This window comes from Pongo pygmaeus, chromosome 20, assembly GCF_028885625.2.
Source record: "Pongo pygmaeus isolate AG05252 chromosome 20, NHGRI_mPonPyg2-v2.0_pri, whole genome shotgun sequence".
Lineage (NCBI taxonomy): Eukaryota > Metazoa > Chordata > Mammalia > Primates > Hominidae > Pongo > Pongo pygmaeus.
In genome coordinates this window covers 36,698,743-36,722,647 of record NC_072393.2, presented here as the reverse complement: position 1 = coordinate 36,722,647, position 23,905 = coordinate 36,698,743, and the positions used below count along the sequence as shown (strand labels likewise).

Here is a 23,905-nt window from a genome sequence, read left to right as displayed (position 1 = left end):
CTCTGGTCCTAAAGATGCAGAGAAGCCTTGTCTACTTGTCAGAAGTATTTCCCGAGTACCTGCTTGGAGTCAGGCACTGTGCTGGACACAGAAGTTTCAAAGAAGACCAGAAACATTGTCCTGGTGTTGACGCACACAGTCCTATGCAGAGACAGATGAACAAGCTGAGGGAGGCCACTGAGAAGTGACTGGAGACCCAGAGGAGGGGACTCCCACCAAGCAGGGGTACATCACACCAGTGCTGGAGGCAGCAGAGCCTTCTGGAGGAGGTAGCATTTGGGCTGGGCCTGGAAGGAGAGTGACTTTCCTGGGAGTTCACCTATTGTCCTGTGTTGCCAAAAACCGCAGGGGCTCTTCCAAGTGCTGCAAATCAAGGCTGGCTCATCTGGGCCTCTCTGGGCAAAGCAGCACCCCTTATGCCTAGACCTCGGCCCTTCACCTGATACCTGTCCTGGTTTCATTTTAGCCCTATCCAGAAACCTGCAAGCAGGTGTGCTCTTGGGGCCAGAGAGGAGAATGGATCTGTGGCGGCTGCTGAGAGTTGAGGGAGCCGCAAGGGCCCAACGTATTCGTGAGGAAAGATCTCTGCCTTTCTATTGGGAGGACCCGAAGGTCCGGTCTTGGGACTCGAACTCCAGATAAGACTCCCTGGTGAGCACAGAGTGTGGCTGCCCTGTTGCAGACAGCAAGAAGAGGGGCTGGGTGGGGCTTTTACCTGGGGCTCAACAACCCCACCTTGTCCAGAGCCTCCCAGCTGACCAGCTCAGAGGCTACAAGCAAATCTCAAATCTCCCTTCTTCCCTGGGCTTCTGTATCTCAACTGTAAAACGCTAGCCTTGATCTAGAAAAGCTTCCTGTTTTTTTGTTTTGTTTTTTATTTTGATGTAGAGCCTGTTTCGATAAACAATGCATAGTGCACATTTAGTGTTCCCCACCCTGTGTCCAGCAGTGGGGATGAAAGGGTGCTCCAGTTACAGTCTTCGTCCCTGTGGGGCTTATGCTGATTCATTCATTTCTCCATTCTCTCTTTCACTCATCAGTTCCCTCCACAGTTGTCCGACACGTGCCAGGCTCTGTTCTAGGAGTCAAGAATACAGTGGTGAGCAAAATGTGCAGGTCCCCACCTTCACATGCCGGTGGAGTGAGGAAAAAACTCAGTGAACAAAGTAAAATCTTCATGCCCTTCCTCCCCCAACCCCAAGAGTCACTGCAAGAGCTAATGAGGACGCTATCTCTGCACTCCCTAAGGAGGCCAGATGCTTTAATTGGACTTAACTTTCTGTAAAGTTTAATGGGGAAAAATAGTTTGTTTTTAATTATAAAGAGATAATGAATCCTGAATATGCCTCTCCAAAGAATGCTGCCCTTCCCCACAGATACTGATCTGTTCTGACCCCTGTTTTAGGCTCATTTCCGTAAACAGATAACAATGAGTCTGTACTATCAAGGAGAAACTGAGGTGGCCAGGCAGGGAACTCCCCCACGACTGATGTCTTGTTGGATTTGCTGCCAAAGCCCATCTCTGGGCAGCTTTGGAAGTGGGGTATGGAGGTTACTCTGGTTTGAGCTGGTCTCTTCCTTTCCACTCTGATGCCGTGTCTACCCCTGGGGAGAGCAGGGAAGGGTGGGGCCATGTGTAGGGAATCTTGAAGTAATGTGGTCAGTTCAACGAAGTGGGTGGCCTGGGTTGGAGCAGCTAATGAGCATTTTTGTCTTGTTTGGTTTCTGCTTGCCTCTGTTTATTTTTGCCTAATAGAACAGGCTGACTTTTGATGCCGTCCAACAACTGACTTTCTCTCTTTTTCCATCCAGCCTCACTTTGCCCTGGACTGGAAATCATTTCTGTTTTTCCCTCTACAGGCTCTAGGGTTTCGGGAACTGCTGAACTGAAAATAATTCTATCTGAGAGGGCTTCTCCAGAATACCAGGGGTGGGTTCCAACATGTGAGAGGGGCAGTAGCCCTACAGCACAGCCCAGCTGGGCCTATTGCAGGGCCAAGCATCTGCTAGGAGATTGAAATCATCAGCTACTTAGATTCGTGCAGAATCTAAGTGCTTGTAAGTTTTTATCTGGGGATATAGAAATACTTTCATTGACCCAGCTGTCTTAGAAAATTAGATAAAATCCAAAAGATATTTAGATAATAAATTTAATTCCAAACTTTAGAGTCTAAGACACAGACTGACTTGCAGGCAAGGATATGAAAAGGCACCTTCAGGTCTGTCCCTGTGGATACTGATGACTAAGGCATCTGACCAACTCGACTGACACCTCCAGGGAAACTATTTGGGCAAGGCGTGGTGCTTGGCAGGGCTCCAGCAATGAACACAATGGAGCTTCTACCCCGACACAGAGTACTGTCTTCTCGGAGTGGGGCCTGATGTGGCACAGACATATCATCAAGGCCACGTGATGTGAGCTGCCACATCCGGCTGTGATGCTAATAACAGAAACCCAGGCCCCAATCTCTGGGTTGGGAGATTGGGAGGTGGGGAGAGACATTAGGGAGGGCTACACAGAGGAAGCAACAGTGAAGCTTAAACCTGAGGAGTAAATGGGTAGACAGCGGTGTTCTAGGTAGAGAAAATACCATGGACAAAGGCCTAGAGAGGAGAGAAAAATCAGAACTTCAGGAAACTGAATGAATTCAGTGTTTCTGGATTAGAACCTGTGATGTGGGTGGGCAAATGAGGACCCACCCTAGGCTGATGTCTCATCATAAAGGTCTTTGTAAACCGTGTCAAGGATGAGGACAGTCTGCAGCAGTGTCTCAGTGTGCAAGCGACGAGGTCAAATTTCGCTTGAGCCCAGGAATTCAAGACCAGCCTGGGCAACATAGCAAGACCCTGTCTTTACAAAAAATTTAAAAAATTATCTAGATATGGTGGGGCACACCTGTAGTCCTAGCTACTCAGAAGGCTGAGGTGGGAGAATTGCTTGAGCTTAGGAGGTCAAGCCTGCAGTGAGCCATGATTGCACTACTGCACTCCAGCCTGGGCAACAGACCAATACTCTATTTCAAAATAAATAAATAAAATTGCATTGAGAAAAAGGATGCTGGCTGCAGTGTGGAATATGTTGGGTATAGTGAAGGCTGGCAAGATGGAAGCTGTTGTATTAATCAAATGACAGAAAGTAGTGGTGGTGGATCAGGGTCATGGCAGTGGGAACGGCAAGAATGGACAGATGGGGGAATCAATATAATTCGGTGATTGATTAGACAGTGGCTGTATTGGAGAGGAAGAAACCCAGGATGACCTCTTGTCATTCATCCCTAGAAAATAACCGAAGTCCATTGAAGATGGGGAGAGAGATGGCAGGTTCGCTTTGGAGATACTCATGAGATATCCAAGAGTAGATGCCCAGAAAGCTTAGGCTTAAAGTCATATTAGAAGCCCAAAAGGAGAGGCCAAGCTTGCCTACAGAGTATGCAGGGTAAAGAGAAAAAATACAATAAAACCCCAAGGAAATGACATATTGTATGGAGAGAGAGAGAGAGAGAAAGAGAGAGGGAGAGAGAGAGAAAGAGAGAGGGAGAGAGAGGGAGAGAAAGAGAGAGGAGATCATGAGAAGTAAGTCTCCGAAGGAGCCCAAAAAGGAATGGCCAGAAAGGTAGCAAAGAAAGAACCCAGAGAGGCTGTGGTGTCTCGTAAGTCAAATTTTCAAGAGGTAGTTATGCCCTCATGTTTGCAGAAAAATAAAACAGGTTAGCTAAAAATTGAAAAGTGTTATCTGTCTGCAAGCATTTAAGCAATCTTGGTGAGAGATGGAGGGCTCCAATGTCAAACAGTAGTATGTTAAAGAGGGAATGGAGCTATGAGAAGTGGGTCCAGCAAGAGATGATAACTCTTTAGAAACTTGCTGGTTGTGAGGACAAAAAGGTCCTTAGGGCTGTAGGAGATATCTTTCTTCATAAAGGTGGGAGATGTTTAAGTATGCTTAATTGTTGGAAGGAATAAGCAAAGAGAGAGAAAAAGTGGGAGATGATAAAATCTAGAAGATAGCTGGGCACAGTGGCTCACACCTGTAATCCCAGCACTTTGGGAGGCCCAGATGAGTGGATCATCTGAGGATAGGAGTTCAAGACCAGCCTGGGCAACACGGTGAAACTTCGTTTCCACTAAAAATACAAAAATCAACTGGGTGTGGTGGTGCATTTCTGTAATCCCAGCTACTTGGGTGGCTGAGGCAGGACAATCGCTTGAACCCAGGAGGTAGACTTTGCAGTGAGCTGAGACCACGCCACTGCACTCCAGCCTGGGTAATATGTGTGTGTGTGTGTGTGTGTGTGTGTGTGTGTGTGTATATATATATATATATATATATATATATGAATAAATCGACCCAGCCATGGTGCTCAGGGGGCAGGAATGGGAAGACTGGAGCAGAGGGAAATTGAGAGGCCCTACCTCCAACACTAGGGTATGGGCTTTCTGCTGCGAGAGGGGAGAGAAGGAGGAGGATGAGGGAGGGAGGTGGGGGTAGGAGACCTACTTTCAACATGGGGACAAGTTTCCCACCAAGAGGGGAGAGAAGGAGAAGGGTGAGGGAGGGAGGTGGCAGTAAGAGACTGGAAAACCATTGAGGAGTTTTGGAATAACCACTCAGAGGATTTACTGTCCTGGAGAGAAACCTTGCAGGAGTGGTCATCAGTGCAGAAGACTCATCAGCACCTAAAGAACTTGTGTTTGTGGTGCCTCCAGTTTGCAAACTTTGCAAAGTTTGCTTGATGTTTCTCCAGTAGTCCTTGCCAACTCAGAGTGAAAATAGAGGCGGGGAATGAAGAGATTGCTTCAGGAATAAGAATTTGCCTGGGTGAGGCATAAACAAGCAAAGGAGGAGCGTCATAGAGGAGACTCAGTGGCATGAGAATGGTTGAAACAAAAGACCACGGAGATGAGATGGAGAAACAAAGGGAGAAGGCACGGCTCAGAAGGAAAATAGTATTGGCATCTGTATTAGTTTGTTTTCACACTGCTATAAAGAAATACTCAAGACTGGGTAATTTATAAAGGAAAGAGGTGATAGGGTTTGGCTGTGTTTCTACCCAAATCTCACCTTGAACTGTAGTTCCCATAATCCCCACGTGTCATGAGAGGGATCCAATGGGAGGTAATTGAATCATGGGGGCAGTTACCTCCATGCTGTTCTTATGATAGTGAGTGAGTTCTCATGAGATCTGATGGTTTTATAACCATCTTCACTCTCTTCACTCTGCACTTCTCCTTGCTGCCACCATGTGAGGAAGGACATGTTTGCTTCCCCTTCTGCCATTATTGTAAGTTTCCGGAGGCCCCCCAAGCCCTGCAGAACTGTGAGTCAATTAAACCTCTTTCCTTTATAAATTTCCCAGTCTCGGGTATGTCCTTATAGCAGCATGAGAACAGACTAATACAAGAGGCTTAATCGACTCACAGTTCCATATGGCTGGGGAGGCCTCAGGAAACTTACAATCATGGCAGAAGGTGAAGGGGAAGCAAGGCACCTTCTTTACAAAGCAGCAAGACAGAGAGCAAGCAAGTGAAGGGGGGAAGAGCCCCTTATAAAACCATCAGATCTTGTGAGAGCTCCCTCACTATCATGAGAACAGCATGTGAGAAACCTCCCACATGATCCAATTACCTCCCTCCAGGTCCCTCCCTTGACATCTTGGGACGACAGGTCAAAATTTGGGTGGGAATACAAACCATATCAGCATCCAAGACCCAGAAGTCTCAGAAAAATAGAAGTGAATGTACAAAAATGAGGAAATCTTTAAGAGAGCTAGGATAAGACATTGGACCTAAGAATGAGATGGTTCTAGCATTCAAGATTTGAGAGAGTTGTAGTTTTGGGGAGAAGGTATGGTGCACCTAGGGGCACAGATGGTCCAGCACCTGGCTGGCTGGCTAAAGTAGGGTAAGGTCACTGAGATGGACAAGTGGATCAGTCATCTGTAACACAACAGTGATAGGCTACAGATCATCCTTGTTAAAGCTGAGTTCACTCTTCATAATGACAATATTTGGTGGTAGAGGAGGATGTTGACCCAGTTCTCATGATTCCTGGTGAATGGCAAAAGTGCCCAGGAGATTGGTAAATACTGGGGATCACAAGAAGTAGAGGGTAGCAGAGCCAGATGGTGCTAATCTAAAAGGTGCAGAGGCAGAAGTAGAAATAGTTTTCAAAAGGCTTGGGATACAAAGAAGACATAAACTCCTGATCCTGACATGCCACCCTCGAGGGGTGCAGGGAAAGTTTCTTCCTAAAGTGTATCACCAAGACCACAGCATTCACTGTAGCATGGACGTTGAAGGTGTATTTAAGGAGGTTTGTTTATCAAAAAACATGGCTTCCATACAGCAATTTAGAAGGGAGAGGAGTACAAAGGATGTGCTCAGAGAAAAGCAAGCTCTGTATAACACAGGAATAGAAGATGACTACAGGTCGAAGACAGCAGGAATGGGAGGACAGTGAAGTCATCTTGTGCTGGAGAGATACTAGTGGGTGGAGGAAGAGCGCCCTTGCCCTCAAGGGCCAGCCAGCAGGTAGCAGGATTCATTGGTCCACTGGATTCTACCAAGTGTTGGAAACATTTATTGAATCCATCCCTATTGTCTTTAGAGGCATCTAACCTGATATGCCCCACTCCTGTGGGGGCCCTCAAAACCAGCCAGGTGTCCGTACCTATGGTGGGCCTGGCGCTGGTCCCAGAATTTCAAAACTCCCACTACCTCTTCTTCTGCAAAGCTCCTACTTCATTACTGTCAATCTTAGTCTCTCCTGGAAAATTCATTCCACCTCACATAATGAATAAATGATTCTTTTCTTAAATTAGGATTCAATGGAGTAATTGTAAAATTGGTATTTTGCTCAAAAACCCTTTCTTGGAGCTTACAAAAATGACATTAGAGAGAAACCTTCTCAGCAGTGATTTTTATAAGATGCAGCATATTAAACTGTATTTGAATACATTGAACATTCATAAATTATCACAAGCAAAAAAAAGACAATTATTATATTTCCAAAAGATTTCAGTGGCTTTCACATGAGCAAGACCTCATGGCTCTATCTATTAAAATGGTTGATGTTTAGAAGACTGTTTTGGGTACCTTAGGACAGGACATCTCAGCTCTCAGGAAAAAGACCAGTCTGCAGGGCATACATTCCACGTCCTGGGTGTTGAGAATTGAAAAACAAACAAACAAACAAACAAAACATAGTTTTAAAATTATGACAGCTTCTCTAAAACCTGTATAGTTTTCAAGGGCATAGACCCTAATTTATTGAATTTTTTTCTCCTAAACTAGTATCTAGTGCATAATAGTCCTGCCAACGTACTCGATAAACTGAACTAAACTCAACTCTCAAGTAGCCAAATTAGAATTCAGTGCAAGAAAGTCATTAGTGTAACTCTTGGGAAAAGGGTGACTTAAGACAAATATGGATACATAGAATAACCCACCTGCTTATGGCTATGCTTAAGAATGCAAGGCTTTTTCACCCTCCTCCATGTCCACCATGGGGACACCCTGGAGTACCTTGAGAGGGGCTTATCTTGAGATAGATAGCATTTCCCACACTCTTCCTCTGACCTCCTGTTCATGCACTGGGCTCATGCCATGCTGCTGCATGCAAAGTACACTGATAATGGATGGAGATGGATGGATGGATGGATGGATGGATGGATGGATGGATGGATGGGTGGATGGATGGATGAGTAAATAGATGGATGAATGAGTGGATAGATGGGTGGATGGGTAGATGGATGGATGGATAGATAGGTGGGTGGATGAATGGATATATGGGTTGATGGACAAATTGGTGATTTAATGAATGGATGAATTGGTGGATGGGTGCATGCGTGGATGCATGGATGGGTAGTAAATGAAAGGAAAAAAGAAATTCACCCCTGAAATACTCTCACCCCTAGGTTTAACATCAGTCTGTAATAGCCAAGAGAACATGCTGATAGGTCCCTGAGAGGTGGTGCCCCAATGTGAAGCCACCACCAACTCCCTACTGGCCCCAGGTTAGAAAGACATGGGCTTGTCAGTACAATAGGTCCAGGCTGAGAAGGAAGAAGGAAGAAGTGCCTTCCCCTTCTGCATCCATAGTATGGATGCAGAGAACACAGATTTGTTTGGCAAATCTTAGGGTCTAGGACGGAAACCCACATGGTGAAGCCTTCCAGTGCTACCATCCTTCCTATGCTCCCTCCTTTCAGGAGGCGATAAGTGTTGAATTTAAGGCCCACCAATAGGTCTTCTGCCAGGCTGAATGAGGAATAAAGTCTGAGAACCCATGACTCTGTTTGGTAGTCCTGGCTGTCCCTACCAAGGCATTCAAACAAAGGCCCACACTCCTCAAATGACCCAGATATAGTGGACAATAAATCAAGTTGGAAAGGTTGAGGAGGATGAGATTCTAGAATCCATATCTCTTCCTCCCACCCTGTGTGTTCACCTCCCGTTCTTCCTCCTGTTTTTCTCTCTCCCTTAAATCTCGCTCTTTTTTTTTTTTTTTTTTGTGAGACAGGGTCTCACTCTGTTGCCCAGACTGGAGTGCAGTGGCGCAATCTTGACTCACTGCAACCTTTGCCCCCAGGTTCAAGTGATTCTCCCACCTCAGCCTCCCTAAGTAGCTGGCACTACAACAGGTGCATGCCACCATGCCCGGCTAATTTTTGTGTTTTTTTATAGAGATGGGGTTTCACTATGTTGGTCAGGCTGGTCTCGAGTTCCTGACCTCAAGTGATCCACCCACCTCGGCCTCCAAATTGCTGGGATTACTGGCGTGAGCCACCATACCTGGCCTCCCCTAAATCTCTCACTCAAAAGGGAAAGTGCCTTGGTCTGACCCTGTTGGAATCTCTGATATCTCTCCCTTCCCTGCCTTCCTTAACACCTCTTCCACCTCCTCCGTCAGCCAGAACTTGTGCAAATGACACTTGGAGTTCCACCTTCCCTGGCACGTTGGATGAGGAAATGACTGGAAACCTGACAGTCTATCACTACCAGGGAGTGACAATTTAAAAAAAAAAGATTCAAGTTATGAGTGTAAGTTTAAAAATGTAACTAAAAGCCTTCATCAAAGTTTAAAGAGCTTCTTGCGCTTTTAGCATTTGCTTATTCTGATTTATTGACAATGACACACCTAGGAACAGTCATCTCTGCTGAGGCAGTGAAGTAATGGACTGTAGGGGGAGAGAGAAAAAGAGAGAGAGGGGGGAAAAAGGGAAAAAAAAGGGAAGGTGCAGCTCACAGAAGAGAGGCCGCTGATTACAGCCCACTAATTTGTTATGCACTCCGGCAAATCAGCGGTGATTCATATGACAAATAAGGAGAAAAAATTAACAGCTGTCATGTTGTGATGTGTTAATTTCCTGACAGTCTCTGCACTGAAGCCAATTACTGATTTAAGGGCAGGGAGAGAGAGCCCTGTTCAAGCTTCTAATTAGGCTTCTTCAAGACTAAAAGGATAAAAGCAAAAATAAGAGCAAGAGAATGAGGCAGGTAGCTGGGCTCCAGGAAGCTCACATGCTTTTAAAGCCCCAGTTAAATAGCTTCAAGCTTAAGTGTGTTTAAGATAAGAATTTAGAAACATTTATTCACTTTTATCCCTGACCTGGTGGTTTAGGCTTTTGTGGACTAATTGGGGGCTGAGCAGGGCCCAGGGCTCTTGTTGCCCTGTTTCTGCACGAGTCCAGCCTCTCAGATGTAATCTACTAATAATACCTTTGTTTAGCCGTGTCAACAACCACTCATCACCGTGGTAGACAAAGGGCGGTGGGTGCTCCACCAGCTTCCTACTCAAGGATCCTGCGGAATGCTGGACCTCCATTGCACTAACTGGTCCCATGGCACTGGCCCCAAAAGAGGGCTGGGGGTGAGAGGAAGTTATTGGGGTCTGGGTGCTCCGACATCTAGGAAGCTTCTACATAGACCCAAGGGAAAGGAGAACTCATACGCTGTTGATTTGACTTTGGTTTCTTCCAACTTACTGGCATGCCTGATTACCTTATTTGTCATCTCCACTGATCCAGCTATCCAGAGTATGAACGGATCTTTTCTAGGGACCCGAAAGATCTTTCACGGGGAGTGTTAAGGGGTGCTGGCTGCTGAGAGACTCATTCTTGGCCATTCTAGACACCCTGGGGATTCAACAAAGTTATCCACAGCAGGAGCTCCTCTCTGTAGCCATCATCATCAATCAGAAAAATGGGACTTCAAGGGATCATGTGCCTCTGAGTATGACCAGCTACACAGATAGTGGCTTTTATTTTAATTTGTTTTCCAAGAAAGGCAGTTCCCTTCCCATCTGTGCCCTAAATTCTTTCCTAGGGCTTTTTAAAAGGCTTTTTGTAAATTTATTGGTTAGTACTCAAAACCAGTAGCCTCATGGATTGGTGCTGTGGTCACAGGAGCACGGGAGCCCTTCCTCAGTGGATTCCCAGGAAGGGCTTCTTCCTCAGTTGGAAAGAAGCCTTATTTCCCAATGCTCATGGGTTTTTCCTCGTAGGTGGGTGAAATCCATTAGGATTCTTTGATTGCCTGTGACAACAGAGAGAGAGAGAGAGGAAAAGTAGGAGAAAAAGAAAGAGAAGAAGAAGAAGAGGAAGAAGAAGGAGGAGAAGGAGGAGGAGGAAGAAGAAGGAGAAGGAGAAGGAGAAGAAGAGATGAAGGAGAAACAGAAGTAGGAGGAGGGAGGAGGAAGAAGAAGAAGAGATGAAGGAGAAAGAGAAGGAGGAGGAGGGAGGAGGAGGAGGAGGGAGGAAGAGGACAAAGAGGGAGAGAAAACCAAGCCTAAGTGGCCAGAGTGAAGAGGGAACTTCTTGGCTCACAAACCAAATAATCCAAGATCTTGCTTGGGGGTCAGAACTTCAGGTAGGAATCCTGAGGCTTGGAATCACTGCCTTAGCCTCTTATCTCAACTTCCTTGGTGTGGGTCACATTTTCAGATGGGCTTTTCACCAGCTAATGACCAACCAGAAACACACTCCACAGGTCCATGTCTGATCGGAAAGAGAGAACCAGGCCTTTCTCTGTTAGTCACCCCATTAGAAGTCCTGAGTTGACACTCTGGTTGACAGGATGAGATTCATTAGGGAATCAACTATTGACCAAGTTAGACCTTGATATCATTGGAATGTTTTGTCCCCTCTTCATCTCATGCTGAAATGTGATCCCCAGTGTTGGAGGTGGGGCCTGATGGCAGATGTCTGGGTCATGGGCGTGGATCCCTCATCAATGGCTTGGTGAGCTCACCATGGTAAAGAGTGAGTCCTCACTCTATTAGTTCACGTGGGAGCTGGTTGTTTAAAAGAGCCGAGCATGTCTCTTGCTCCCTCTTGCCATGTGACATGCCTGCCCCTTCCACCTTCTGCCATGAGTAAAAGCTTCTAGAGGCCTCTCCATAAAAAATTCATGGTGCCATGCTTGTACAGCCTGCAGAACCATGAGCCGAATAAACCTTTTTTCTTTGTAAATTACCCAGCCTCAGATATTCCTTTATAGCAATGCAAAACAGACTAATATGGACCTGAATCCTAGGTCCACCACGGAGCTAAGAGAAGAGCACACTCAGACAGGAGCATGAGGGAAAGATGAATTTCCAAAGAAAATCCAGCGATGATCCATAAAGAAGAAGGAAACCATAAATGTGCCTCAGAGTGAATCAGTGGACACAAAAGAGAGCCTTGCAGAGAGCTTCTAGGTCAATTCTGGTGTTTTTGGACTCCCTTCAGCTTCCTAATACTTAAATATATTTACGGTGATGTTAGCTAATTTTTCAGAAATTTGCAGGTCGGAGAGGAGGGAAGAGCAAGGGGTAGAGGCAGAAGCCCATTGACAGTCACACATTTGCAGCCAGCTCCTATTTTTTAACAGTGACCCTAGAATTCAGATGTAGAGCAGGGCTCATTTATTGCAGGGCTTTCTTTCAATAGAGATTTATCACATGTCTGGGAGTCAAATAGGCCCCTAACCTGGAGGCATTTGCACGGCCCCTGGTGATGCAGCCCTGCTCGGGGACCTGTGCAGCTCCAGCTGAGGTCACGCCAACCCTCTGCCCCAGAGAATTGCTGCCTCTTGCTGCCCGAGTGTCTGGGTCCAGGGTAAGCACATCATTACTACAATTAAAGAATCACTCATGCGTTGACCGGTAAGGGGAAAATAGGTCCCTAGAGCCCCAGCCTCCTCTGGATGGCTTCCTCCTTTTAGGCAGGTGGTCTGATTAAAAGGCTTCAATGGTTTATTTCATTAGGAGTCACTGTTGGTATTGCCTGAGACAACAAGAATCCTTCGACATTGATTTTGTTGGTGACTGCAACCCTAAACTGGAAGGGATGGCTAAAAGGTAATTCACTCTGTAAGCTTTGCTCAATCCTGACCCATTATCAATTGAGTTGAAATATGTCAGCACGGTGAGATATTGAGCATATTATCTTTTTTAAGAAGGTTCACTGAGTGAATAACATACATGCATTTACCTATATAAGTGCTGTCCAACAGACTTATGATCCATTGATTTATATAGCACCCTTCATCTGCATCAAGATGCTCTCTAAGAGAATGCCACCGCCCAGGAGAATTCTGTGCTGGCCTTGGGGAGAAGAGGCCACCTCCAGAGTGGGCGGTTTCCACTTTGTCAACCCCTCTGAGCTTAGAGAAACCCTTCCCCTGTCAGGGAGACCTTGCTGGCCAACTGGGGTTCCTTGTATGGGCTGGAGACGATGGACTGAGTTGAGTTCCGTCAAAGTGGTGGAAGAAGCAGCCGACCAGCTGTGGTCTGGGAAGGCATCAAGACAATTCTGACCTAAAGAAGAAGACAGAGCTGGTTGGGTGCAGTGGCTCACACCTGTAATCCCAGCAGTTTGGGAGGCCGAGGGAGGTGGATCACTTGAGGCCAGGAGTTGGAGACCAGCCTGACCAACATGGTGAAACCCCATCTCTACCAAAAATAAAAAAATTAGCTGGGCATGGTGGTGCATGCCTATAATCCCAGCTACTTGGGAAGCTGAGGCACGAGGATTGTTTGAACCCAGGAAGCGGAGGTTGCAGTGAGCTGAAATCACACCACTGCACTCTGGCCTATGTGACAGAGTGAGACAAAAAAAAAAAAAAGAAGAAGAAGAAGACAGGGTAGACAGATATGGAATTGAAACAAAAGGCAGATGAGAATCCCAGGAGGAAGGCAAAGATGCTTGACAAAAACACAGTGGGAATTCTGGTTTTGATGAAAGCAAGAGTGCCTTTGCAGGCTGAAAATCTAGGCCTGGGATGGGTAATAAAGATAAAAAGGACAACATAAGAAATTCCAGGGTGTGTGACCTGGGGCCCTAAAAATCCAGAAAACAGGCTAAGCTATCCATTCCACTGCTTGCCGTGTTCCATACCTGTTCGGCTTCCAGAACTCTTCCAGTATCTTTGAGAAGGACTTGGAGAGATGGTGTGTCTGTTTCCACGGCCCTGCCTCTTCTCTCCTTCTGTCTCTAGCTCTCACTCTCTCCACAGGTTCCCTTGTCTGCCTTAATCTTTCTTCCCTTCTCCTCCCTTTCTCACTGTTTCAGCTCCCTTTTACCATAACCAGTTCTGACTATTTTAATCTCTGATGAGTTTGAATTACTACTCAAGGGTTGTAGGATATTTGTGGGAGTGAAAGAGGTCCCCAAAGGAAACAAAACCCAAACGGACTGCATGAGCAGTATGATCCGATGGGCCAGGCAGAAGTCAAGTTTAGAGTCTGCTCACTCTGAAGGCTGACCAGGTCCCTCCCGCCCTTCTGCCTCCTCTTTTCCACGCACAACCGTCCTTGCACTGATGTCCATTGGCCAGTGAAGAAGATGCTTCCATAATGGTGGTCTTGATGGCAATCGTGGGACCTTCACATAGTCCACACATGAAAACCTTATTCTTCTTGGCTTCTTATTTTCCATCCAAAAAAAGGTATTTTTTCTTTTATCTTCCTCCTCCATAGGTACCTGTAGATATTTTTCAGTGCTGTGATTTAGCTCCAGAGTAAGGTGGCTGTTGCATTTAAAAGGCATCATTTTCTGATGTGCATGTGGCCTTATCAGCTCCTCTCTCCCTGCGTGGCCGAGTGTTATCAGTGCATGCTGGGAAGCACTTGTGTTAGAGAAGTGAGCCTCAGCTGAGAGCTGCTGTGTTACTACAAAGCTTTCAGGTGATGGAGTGGCTGGTGCAGAGAGACACATCAAGATAGCGGGAATCCTGAGAATGTTCTCTGTAAGATTAAGCAGCAAGAACAGTTCAAATCAGAGGCCCACTGTCTAAATGTGTAGGGAGAGGAGAAATAGTAAGGTATATGGTCCTTAGAAACAAAGGAGTCAGAGTTCTCTCATTGACATGGAAGTACCCGGAAAGGGTTCTGCATTTTACAGATGTGAAAACTGAGCTTTCATGACTTTCTGCCAGGTACCAAGCCTGTCCGGGCTCTTGGCTGGAGAACCTGCCAGGCTTGCAGGTGATCTGAAGGAACTGTACACCCAACAAAGGATTAATATCTAGAATCCACAAGGAGTTCAAACAAATCAGCAAGAGAAAAACAAATAATCCCATTATGAAGTGAGTGAACGACATGAGTAGACATTTCTCAAAAGATGACATACAAATGGCAACAAAGATGAAAACATGTTCAACATTGCTAGTCATCAGGGAAATGCAAGTTAGAACCATAATGAGATACCACTTTACCCTAGTCAGAATGGCCATGTTTTAAAAGGAAAAAAAAAAAAAAGATGTGTGGGTGGATGTGGTGAAAAGGAATCGTTCAGGCACTGCTGATGGGAATTAAACTAGCACAGCTTCTATGGAAAAACAGTATGGAAATTTCTCAAAGAACTAAAAGTAGAGTTACCATTTGATCCAGCCATTCCATACTGGGTGTCTACTGAAAGGAAAAGCAACCGTTATATAAATAAGACACCTGCAGGTGTATGTTGATTGCAGCGCAATTCACGATGGCAAAGATATGGACCCAACCTAACTGCTCCTCAAAGGAGGAGTGGGTAAGGAAAACGCGGTGCATCTGCACCATGAATTACTACTCAGGTATCAACTCCTCTTTCAAAGAAGTGCCATGACGGGAGGGAGGGTAGCACTGAGAGAGCGGGAGGATCTGACAGGGGTGCACAGGCTCATTACTCTCCAAGTCCCCATGGGCTCAGAGAAGAACAGGTCAAATCCCAGCACTGTAAGAAACTCCACTCTCCCAAGTTCCACTGGAACCCATTTCAAATTCTGAGTCTGGAAAATCTCAGCTGCCAGAAAGAGCTTATGAAGGAAAGGCAGGGCAGGAGACAGAGCATTTGGTGAGGTTGCAATTGATTTAGGCTGTGTACACAACAAAAGCATCTGATTCCAAGCTCTCATGAGGGAGTTTCTGACCTGGATCACAGGACTTGTGTGGGTCCAGACATGAGCTCCAGCTAGTCCCAGCAGCTCATAAAATGATAGGTAAAATGCCAGTGATGTGGGAAATAGGCACTCCCTGAGGGAAGGGGGTTGGGGCACAGATTTCATCCCATTCTTAAAAGAGATGGTGACCCCAAAGAACTGAAGATGTTTCTTCTCACTGCTTCTGAACTGAGCTCTAAAGTCAGACAGATGTGGCTCCAACCTCTGCTCTTGCATGTGAAACTTATACAACCAGAGGCACTTCTTTGTCCTCCATGAGCTGCAGCTTCATAAACACTATAAAAGAGAGATAACAGTACTTCTACCTCAAGGAACTACTGTTAGGATCAAAGAAGGCACTGCACATGAAAAGATTCCCCAAGCCCCTGGTGCACGGTAACCTCCAGTTGGCACATATGTGTAGCAACAGTGCTGGTGGAAGCCGTGGAAGCTGCAGGCCTCTAGCCCTAAGCCTGACCATAACTCAAAAGCTCCTTTCAGGATTGTTGCCTCATCTGTAAAATGGGTACAGTAGTCCCAACCTGCTACCTTATAGGGATGCTATGATGACGATAAGAAACAGTGGGTAGAAAAGTGTGTAAGGCTAGAGGAATGATACATGTAGCCTTTCCCCACCACACAGTTTATTGGGGTGGTTCCCCTGACCCCATTACCAAGCATGGGGGCTGGGCCAGCCTATGCCAGAGGAGGACTGTGAGCTGGCAGAGGATCTGTAACCCTGATCACCAGGTGGCTTCCCAGAGCCCATAGCTCCAGATCTTCACCTTTTATACAAGCTCAAGGGTAGCTGGGGGCGGGGATATTGCCTTTTAATTTAATAGGGAAAATAATTCACGTGCTTATAATGAAATGCGACAAGCAGAACATAACAAGTAAATACAATACAAACTACGTTGCAAGCCTCTAAGGTAACAGAAAATAACTAGTTTTAGTTGTTTTTTTTATCTATTATGAGGAATGTCAAGCATTTGACAAGAGAGTATTTAATAAAAAATACTATAATTTGTGTTTAAGCGATAGCAATAGATATTACATTTATTTTATTTCTATCCAAGGAGACAGGTTTGGGATTTCTTAAAGGAATTAGGAAATACAAAGTGAGAGGTTTAATGGGCCTGAGACGCACAGGCCGTGGGCTGGGGCTCCCTGGGGCTTACATGTGGGGACATAGCCAGCTGGAGGGCTGTGTGACCAGCACGTGCAGCCTCAGTGGAGAGCTAAGGGAGAGATGCGACCACACATGCCAGGGAAAATACTGAGGGACCAACTGGGGGCTGTGCTGGGTATCTTCACATGTGGTCCCTAGGGTCCCCCAGAAGGTCTCAGTCCCACTGGGGAGACGGACCCATGACACATTTAGAGAGTAAATAAAACTCTAGGCAGATCTCATTAGCAAACCCCAGAAAAGATGCAGAGTTTTGTTCCAGCTTCATTGGTGATAGTAAAAAATCCACAATGCACATGCCCATGGAAAAGGGATCAGGGGGCCGGGCACGGTGGCTCATGCCTGTAATCCCAGAACTTTGGGAGGCCAAGGCGGGTGGATCACGAGGTCAGGAGTTTGAGACCAGCCTGCCTCTACTAAAAATACAAAGATTAGCTGGGCGTGGTTGTGCATGCCTGTAGTCCCAGGTCCTCGGGAGGCTGAGGCAGAAGAATCGCTTGAATCTGGGAGGTGGAGGTTACAGTGAGCCGAGATCATGTCATTGCACTCCAGCCTGGGCAACAGAGTGAGACTCTGTTTAAAAAATATTAATTAAGTAATTATAAAGGGGATCTGGGAAACAAAATCCTATATCCCTCAGAGGATGGGATTTGGCCAGGCTGGATTTACAGGTGAGGGTGGGAGTCGACCTCTGTATTAGTTCGTTTTCATGCTGCCAATAAAGACATACCTGAAGCTGGGTAATTTTTAAAGGAAAGAGGTTTAATGGCCTAACAGTTCCACATGGCTGGGGAGGCCTCACAATCATGGTGGAAGGTGAAGGAGAAGCAAAGGCACATCTTACATGGTGGCAGGCAAGAGAGCCTGTGCAGGGGAAGTCCCATCAGATCTCGTGAGACTTACTATCATGAGAATAGGACAGGAAAAACCCACCCCCATGATTCAATTACCTCCCACCAGGTCTCACCCATGACATGTGGGGATTATGGGAACTGCAATTCAAGATAAGATTTGGAGTCGGGGGACACAGCCAAACCATAACAACCTAAAAAATGCAATGGTGATGGAAAAAAGCAGAAATGATATATGTAGATCTAAACACATGCATGTAACCAAAAAACATATGTAATTTACAAACGTGTGTGCATGTGTGTGTGTGTGTGTATAAACATAGATTAGAAGGATTTGGAGGAAAAGTCACAATAATGCTTCCTTCTGGAAGAAGAGAATGGAAGGGGATCAGGAAGAGATGTGTGGAGAACTTAAGAGTATAATGAAGCCAGCTTCCTGGATGGGACTCAGAATTCTTTGATTTTTTTTAAACTTCTGCAACAAATATGGCATATTTTGATTTTTGGTTAATTCTGAATGTTGCGGATTTTGATATTTCCCTTTTCTCTATGTTTTTGGTATTTTTTCCCCAAAAGAGCAAGTAAGGTGAACATTCAGATAGCAACATGATCAGGGTGGCTTCTTAGGGCCAGGAGAGGGTCTGGGAATGGGGTTGGTGACATAGAAGGTCAGGCAACCTGTCTCACCTTAATTTCATTACTACAGACAAGAAGGTTAGATTTAGATGTCTCCAGGGTGCATCTGGCTCTGGTGTGCTCACCTGCATCAACCAGCTGAAAAATCCTTTTGGAGCTTAGGAAGGAGAAGGCTGGCAGAGGAGCTAGTGAAATGACCAGAGCTTGACTTGAAGCCAAGAAGGGCTTGGACAGAGAGAGAAAGTGTATAGGCAGGACAGAGATGCCCCAGGAGGTGAGGGCAGCAGTAAGACTGGGTTATGGGAGGGTTAGAGGAGGGCCATTAGGTCATTGAGCAGAGTGAGGATTTGGGGGGTCAGTGTCTCAGTGTGTGTACTGGCCAAAATGTGTCTCTTGAGCCTGTGAGAGCTCAGACCCCTTTGAGTGGAGCCATCACTCATCATGAACCCAGTATCACCACAGTGAAATGTCATCCCAATGGCCAGATTCCAAGTTTTCAAGAGAAGCCAAAATCCCTTCTTTCTATGAAAGCTTTTAATTTTTAGATGTTAGCTCAACTTGTTTTTGTAACCCTATTGGAGCACAGCACACAGATCTGGAAGCTGCATAGAGCCTCTAGAGATGGTCATGGGTGCTTGGACTCTAAGAACTTTCCGTCTGTAGATTTGATAGGAAGAAAGACCCTAGATGGTCCCATCCTTCCTGCAACTGAATCTTATGGTGGCTGAGCCATTTCCCAGGCATGTGAACTCAGCCAAGTCTTTTAAACTCTCAGAGCCTCCATTTCCTTAGGGAGTCAAATGGGAATCATTGGACACAACTCATGGACTGCTGGGAAGATTAAACAGTATCCCATACACATGGGAACATGTTCAGAACATTGTGAAGTGCTGTTCACACACAGAGCATTAATGCTACCATTCATGTTGGTTGTTGTAAGTTTTTATAAGCAAAGGGTCTGTGTCAAATCCATTCAGCATCCTTGTGTCTTAACAACAAATGGACAAATATGCCTAACAATTTCTCTTGCATGGCTCCATGCAGACGATGCTAGCGTTTGGACTCTTTTGAGAGGCTGTTTCTGGTGTGGTCAGACATGACCCTTAAATAAGCAGGAGTTTCCTGGGGTTTCCTGCTGGATCTGATGCCCAATCACCACCAGGTAGCGGCACTGAGAAAGGAGCTCCCCTATCTGCTCCAGGTCTCATCTCCAGGAGCCCCACTGGGTACTGCTGCACCTGCAGCTGTTCTTACCTGGCTGGGACCGCACCACAGAAGAGAGATCAAGACTGACCTCCCAGGAGGACCACAATGGCAAGAGGCCTGCAAAGGCTGCCATTGGAGAGGCAACCTGGAGGACGTTTGAGGAGAACATGCTCCCCGTCCTCGGGTGAACAGAGGGCATCATGTGTGCGGGGGAGACGTAGTCCTGGTATTCCATATGATCCCAAGGGGGTGGAGTAGGACCCTTGAGTTGTGCAAATCAGAGTTGCATGTGTAAAATGGGTAATTTTGCAAATGGAGAGCTGCCTCTCACTGGAGGAGTTCCAGGCAAGGTGAGTGGCCTTGGAAGAGGTATCAGTTACCATCTGAAGTGTAATCTGGCTACACACCCTGGGGAAAGGCTCCTTCTAGTGTAGGCTTCCAAGATACTCCAGCAAGCAAGCATCACAAGCATCCCTGTGGAGCATAGACTGGGGCCTCTTCTGCAACCCAAGCTGGCTGATCCTCAGAGCAGGACAGACCCCGCCATATCCATGGCCGATCCCATAGCCCCCCAACCCAGGGTGTGTCCAGGTAGCCTGTGGCACAGCCAGAGCAATTAATAACTTTGGCACCTGGGTGAGAGGCCCTGGCAGGTTTCTCCCATTCTCCATTTCCCTTCCCAGTGCCTGTGAATAAATTAATCCCCTAATACATAATTAACTTGGAGTTGAAAGGTGAAATCAAACTTAACCAATTTACTGTTCTGGAGCTGGTTTAGTTCGGATCATGTGATTTTAATTCTTTCCGTATGACCAGGTGATGGGGAAGGAGGCAGGGGGAGAGGAAAATGCACAGATTAATTTCATTCCTTAACCTCCCTAATGTGCCTGCTTGCTTGCATCGTGTTGCAGACAGCAGATCATCACATGATTTATGGGACTGACCGCTGCCTGCATCTCTCAGGCTAATGACACACACACTAGAGTCATTGATTTGTATGAGTAGCCCCCACTCTTCATTTATCACAATTTAATGTAAGAGTTTGCAATGCAGAAAAAAAAATTCACATGGGAAACATGGACCCATAGGCCCCGCCGCTAACCAGTTATGAATCATTTGTTGCCTTTTAATATATAGACTGTTCTATTCTGGAAAATGCCCCGGAAGGTCATATTCTTCTCCTGAACATCCTGACAATTAAAGTCCCCAAGAAGCTGTTTTAAGATGCATGGCCCACCAGCACCTTTGTTAGCTCACGCTCTCTTGTAATGCATGCTATCGATTTGCGTCTGAACTCTCCAGAACCCTTCATAAGCCATAACCCGCAAAAGTTTCCGAGGGCAGTGCTATGCAAGCTGAGTGTGTGATGCCCAGGAGCTCCAGGCACCAGCCAGCCAGGCCGCATGTGGACGTGGGGCCTGGCCCCTTCCCCACACAAGCACTGGGGCCAGCCCAAAGGGGCTTGTAGCTCTGAGGGCCAGATCAACTCCCCCAAATTAAGGGCATTTAATTTCTGATTATAAAAAGTGCCCAAAAGTTGAGAACTTGGAAGATTTCAAAAAAGAACTAAAGACATGATGAGCAACAATACTGGGAGAGCCTGTATTTTTCAAACTGGAGAGAAGGCACCCTGAGCTAACACCTTTGGAACACTCAGAGCCTCGGAACAGCCTGGCACATCTTCCTGGAGGGACACTTTTAGTCCATACATTGGGAAGAAAAACATATAAATTTTAATTAAAATATACATAGCCCTGTTACATAATAAAATGGAAAACACATTTTTTTCAAGATGAAACCTAAGCCTTCAAAATAATGTGCTTATGCAGGAACCTTGACTATTCCCAGAGCTGCTTGACTGTGGAGGGGTGATCTGTGCTCTAGGGTATTTAGGGGGGAAGGTTGGGAAGCATGGTTCTTATAAATCAGGGTCACAGACAAAGAGGCCTAAAGAGCAAAGCAGGCCAGGTGAGGACCAGAGCAGGCAGGATCTAGGAGCCCATCTGCTGGGGAGAGCATGGCTCAGCTCTTGTTGGAGAACTATAGGCCCAGTGTGGCCCCACTTCCTAATTTTCCAGGTATGTATAAAATCCCGATTTTTAAAAAAATGAAATAAAAACTATACTTTTAAACCAGGATAATGGAAAGAACACAGTTTAGCCCAAACCAAATGCTGGAATCAGTGAGCAAGTCACACACTGTAGTGTGATCTGCTCATCACATGCATTCTCCCTCCCTCAGGAAGTACCTCTCATGCCACAGCCAGGAGGGGACTTGTTACAAACTGTAGAGCTCTTTGGAAAGCAGTATTATTACCCCTCCAGCAGCAATAGAAAGAGCATTTTTCGGACAGGGCACGGTGGCTCTCACTTGTAATCCCAGCACTTTGGGAGGCCTAGGCAGGCAGATCACTTGAGGTCAGGAATTCGAGACCAGCCTGGCCAACATGGTGAAACCCTGTCTGTACTAAAAATACAAAAATTAGCCTGGAATGGTGATGCGTGCCTAGAATCCCAGCTATTCTGGAAGCTGAGGTGGGAGAATCACTTGAACCCGAGAGGCAGAGGTTGCAGTGAGCTGAGATCGTGCCACCATACTCCAGCCTGGGCCATAGAGTGAGACTCTGTCTCAAAACAAAAACAAAACAAAACAAAACAAAAAAACAAAAACAAACAAACAAACAAAAAAGCATTTTTGTGGATCCCAGCACAGATTGCAGGTCAGGTTCAATCCCAAGGTTAAGAACCCCAACTTAGAAGCTCTGGATTTGGAGTAAGGAGAAAATAGTTGTCTATTCACCATATTTAAAAAAATCAGTGGGTATAAAATTTTGGTTATGCTAGATGAGTACATTATGGAGATTTGCTGTACAACATAGTGCCTACGGTTAACAATGTTGTTCACTCAAAATTTGTTAAGAGGGTGGATCTCATGTCAAGGATTCTTATCACAGGTCAGGCACAGTGGCTTAAGTTGTAATCCCAGCACTGTGGGAGGCCAGGGCGGGTGAATCATTTGACCCCAGGAGTTTGAGAACAGCTTGGGCAACTTGGTGAGACACCGTCTCTACAAAAACTACAAAAAAAAATATAAATAGCTGGGCATGGGGGCTCATGCCTGTAGTCCCAGCTAATCAGGAAGCTGGGGTGAGAGGATGGCTTGAGTTTAGGGAGACAGAGGCTGCAGTGAGTTGAGATCATGCTACTGTGCTCCAACCTGGGCAACAGAGCGAGATGCTGTCTCAAAACAAACAAACAAGCAAAGAGTTCTTACCATAAAGAAAAAAGCAACATGGCAACTCCGGGAGGTGTTAAGTGTACCTACTACCTTGATTTTGGGGATGGTATCACAGGTGTTTGCATATTTCAAACTCATCAAATTGTACACATTAAACACGGACACAGAGAGGAGAACATCACACACAGGGGCCTGTCGGGAGGTTGAGGGAAAGGGGAGGGAGAGCATTAGGACAATTTCCTAATGCATGCGGGGCTTAAAACCTAGATGATGGGTCGATAGGTGCAGCAAACCACCATGGCACATGTGTATACCCATGTAACAAACCTGCACGTTCAGCACGTGTATCCCAGAACTTAAAGTAAAAAATTTTTTAAATGTGCTGTTTTTTGTGTATCCATTATATTTCAATAAAACTGTAAAAATTTCTAATTATAGTATTTGATACTATTTTTTAAAATAAAAGACAATTTATAATAACTGCCCCCCAAAACACAAACAAAAAACACCCCCAAACACTCTATCACACTAGGGCTATTTATCAATTCTTGAATGAATTATTTTCTAAAAATAATCATTCTGAAGATGTCATCTTGGTTCCTTTAGTATTTTCATGCCATCATGTTTATTTTATAGAAAAGTCTACCTATAATCCCGCATGTTTTTCCAGAAGCACCCCACCCTCAGATTTTAGGGAAAGGGGGAAATAGAAAGAAATTCTGAAATAATGACCTGGTCTCTGCCTGATAAATTCTGGTACTCTAATAGGCAGGATATATGTATAGAAATCAAAACCGGGGATTGCAGGGCCTGTGATGCATCCACCTTTGTACCAAGCCCTGTGCTGCCTCTGGGGTGATGTAGCAGACGTTCTGAAACATCTTGAATGAATGGGAGGCTTCACCCCTGACTGGAGCAGTGAGCTGCTGGTGCTGAATTATGAATCAGAAAGTGAGGCCAGCACAGTCCTGACCAAAGTGATGTCAGGGATGGAGAAGATGCCCTTTCCAGATGTCCAGCGGAGGTTCACTGGTGGGTAGAGGTGGGTCAGAGAAGGAGCCCAGGGGAAAAACAGCAGTGTTGCTGGCTCCAGGCTGTCACTCTCGCTGGTGAGCCCTCTTTGACTCTAGTGCCTCATCTGTTACTGGAGACAGTAATGCCTACCCAGTCCTCCTACCCCTGTCTGTCTTGAGGCTTTTGGTAGGATTGGTTTGTTTTTTCATTGATTGGTTTATATATTCATTCATTCATTCATTCATTCATTCATTCATTCATTCAATACATGTAGATACTTCCTATGGGCCAGGCCCTGTGCCAGCAACCTGGGGGTAGAGGGGGAACAGGATAAGCAGGATTTTTGTCCTCATGCTCTAGAGTGGAGGCAGAGCGTGCA

General features: G+C 45.9%; 1 protein-coding gene across 1 annotated transcript in view; it reads right to left on the bottom strand.

The window, feature by feature from the left end:
* Positions 1 to 864: 864 nt before the first annotated feature.
* The window catches only part of LOC129020655 (uncharacterized), a 34,848-nt gene continuing 11,807 nt past the window's right edge, over positions 865 to 23,905 (bottom strand). Inside the window, exons 2-3 of the mRNA XM_063657499.1 lie at positions 7,093 to 7,155; positions 865 to 1,078 (exon numbers count right to left, since the gene is read on the bottom strand). Of these exons, the coding sequence (XP_063513569.1) occupies positions 1,037 to 1,078; positions 7,093 to 7,155 (105 nt within the window). The 3' untranslated portion in view covers positions 865 to 1,036. The remainder of the gene's footprint in view (positions 1,079 to 7,092; positions 7,156 to 23,905) is intronic.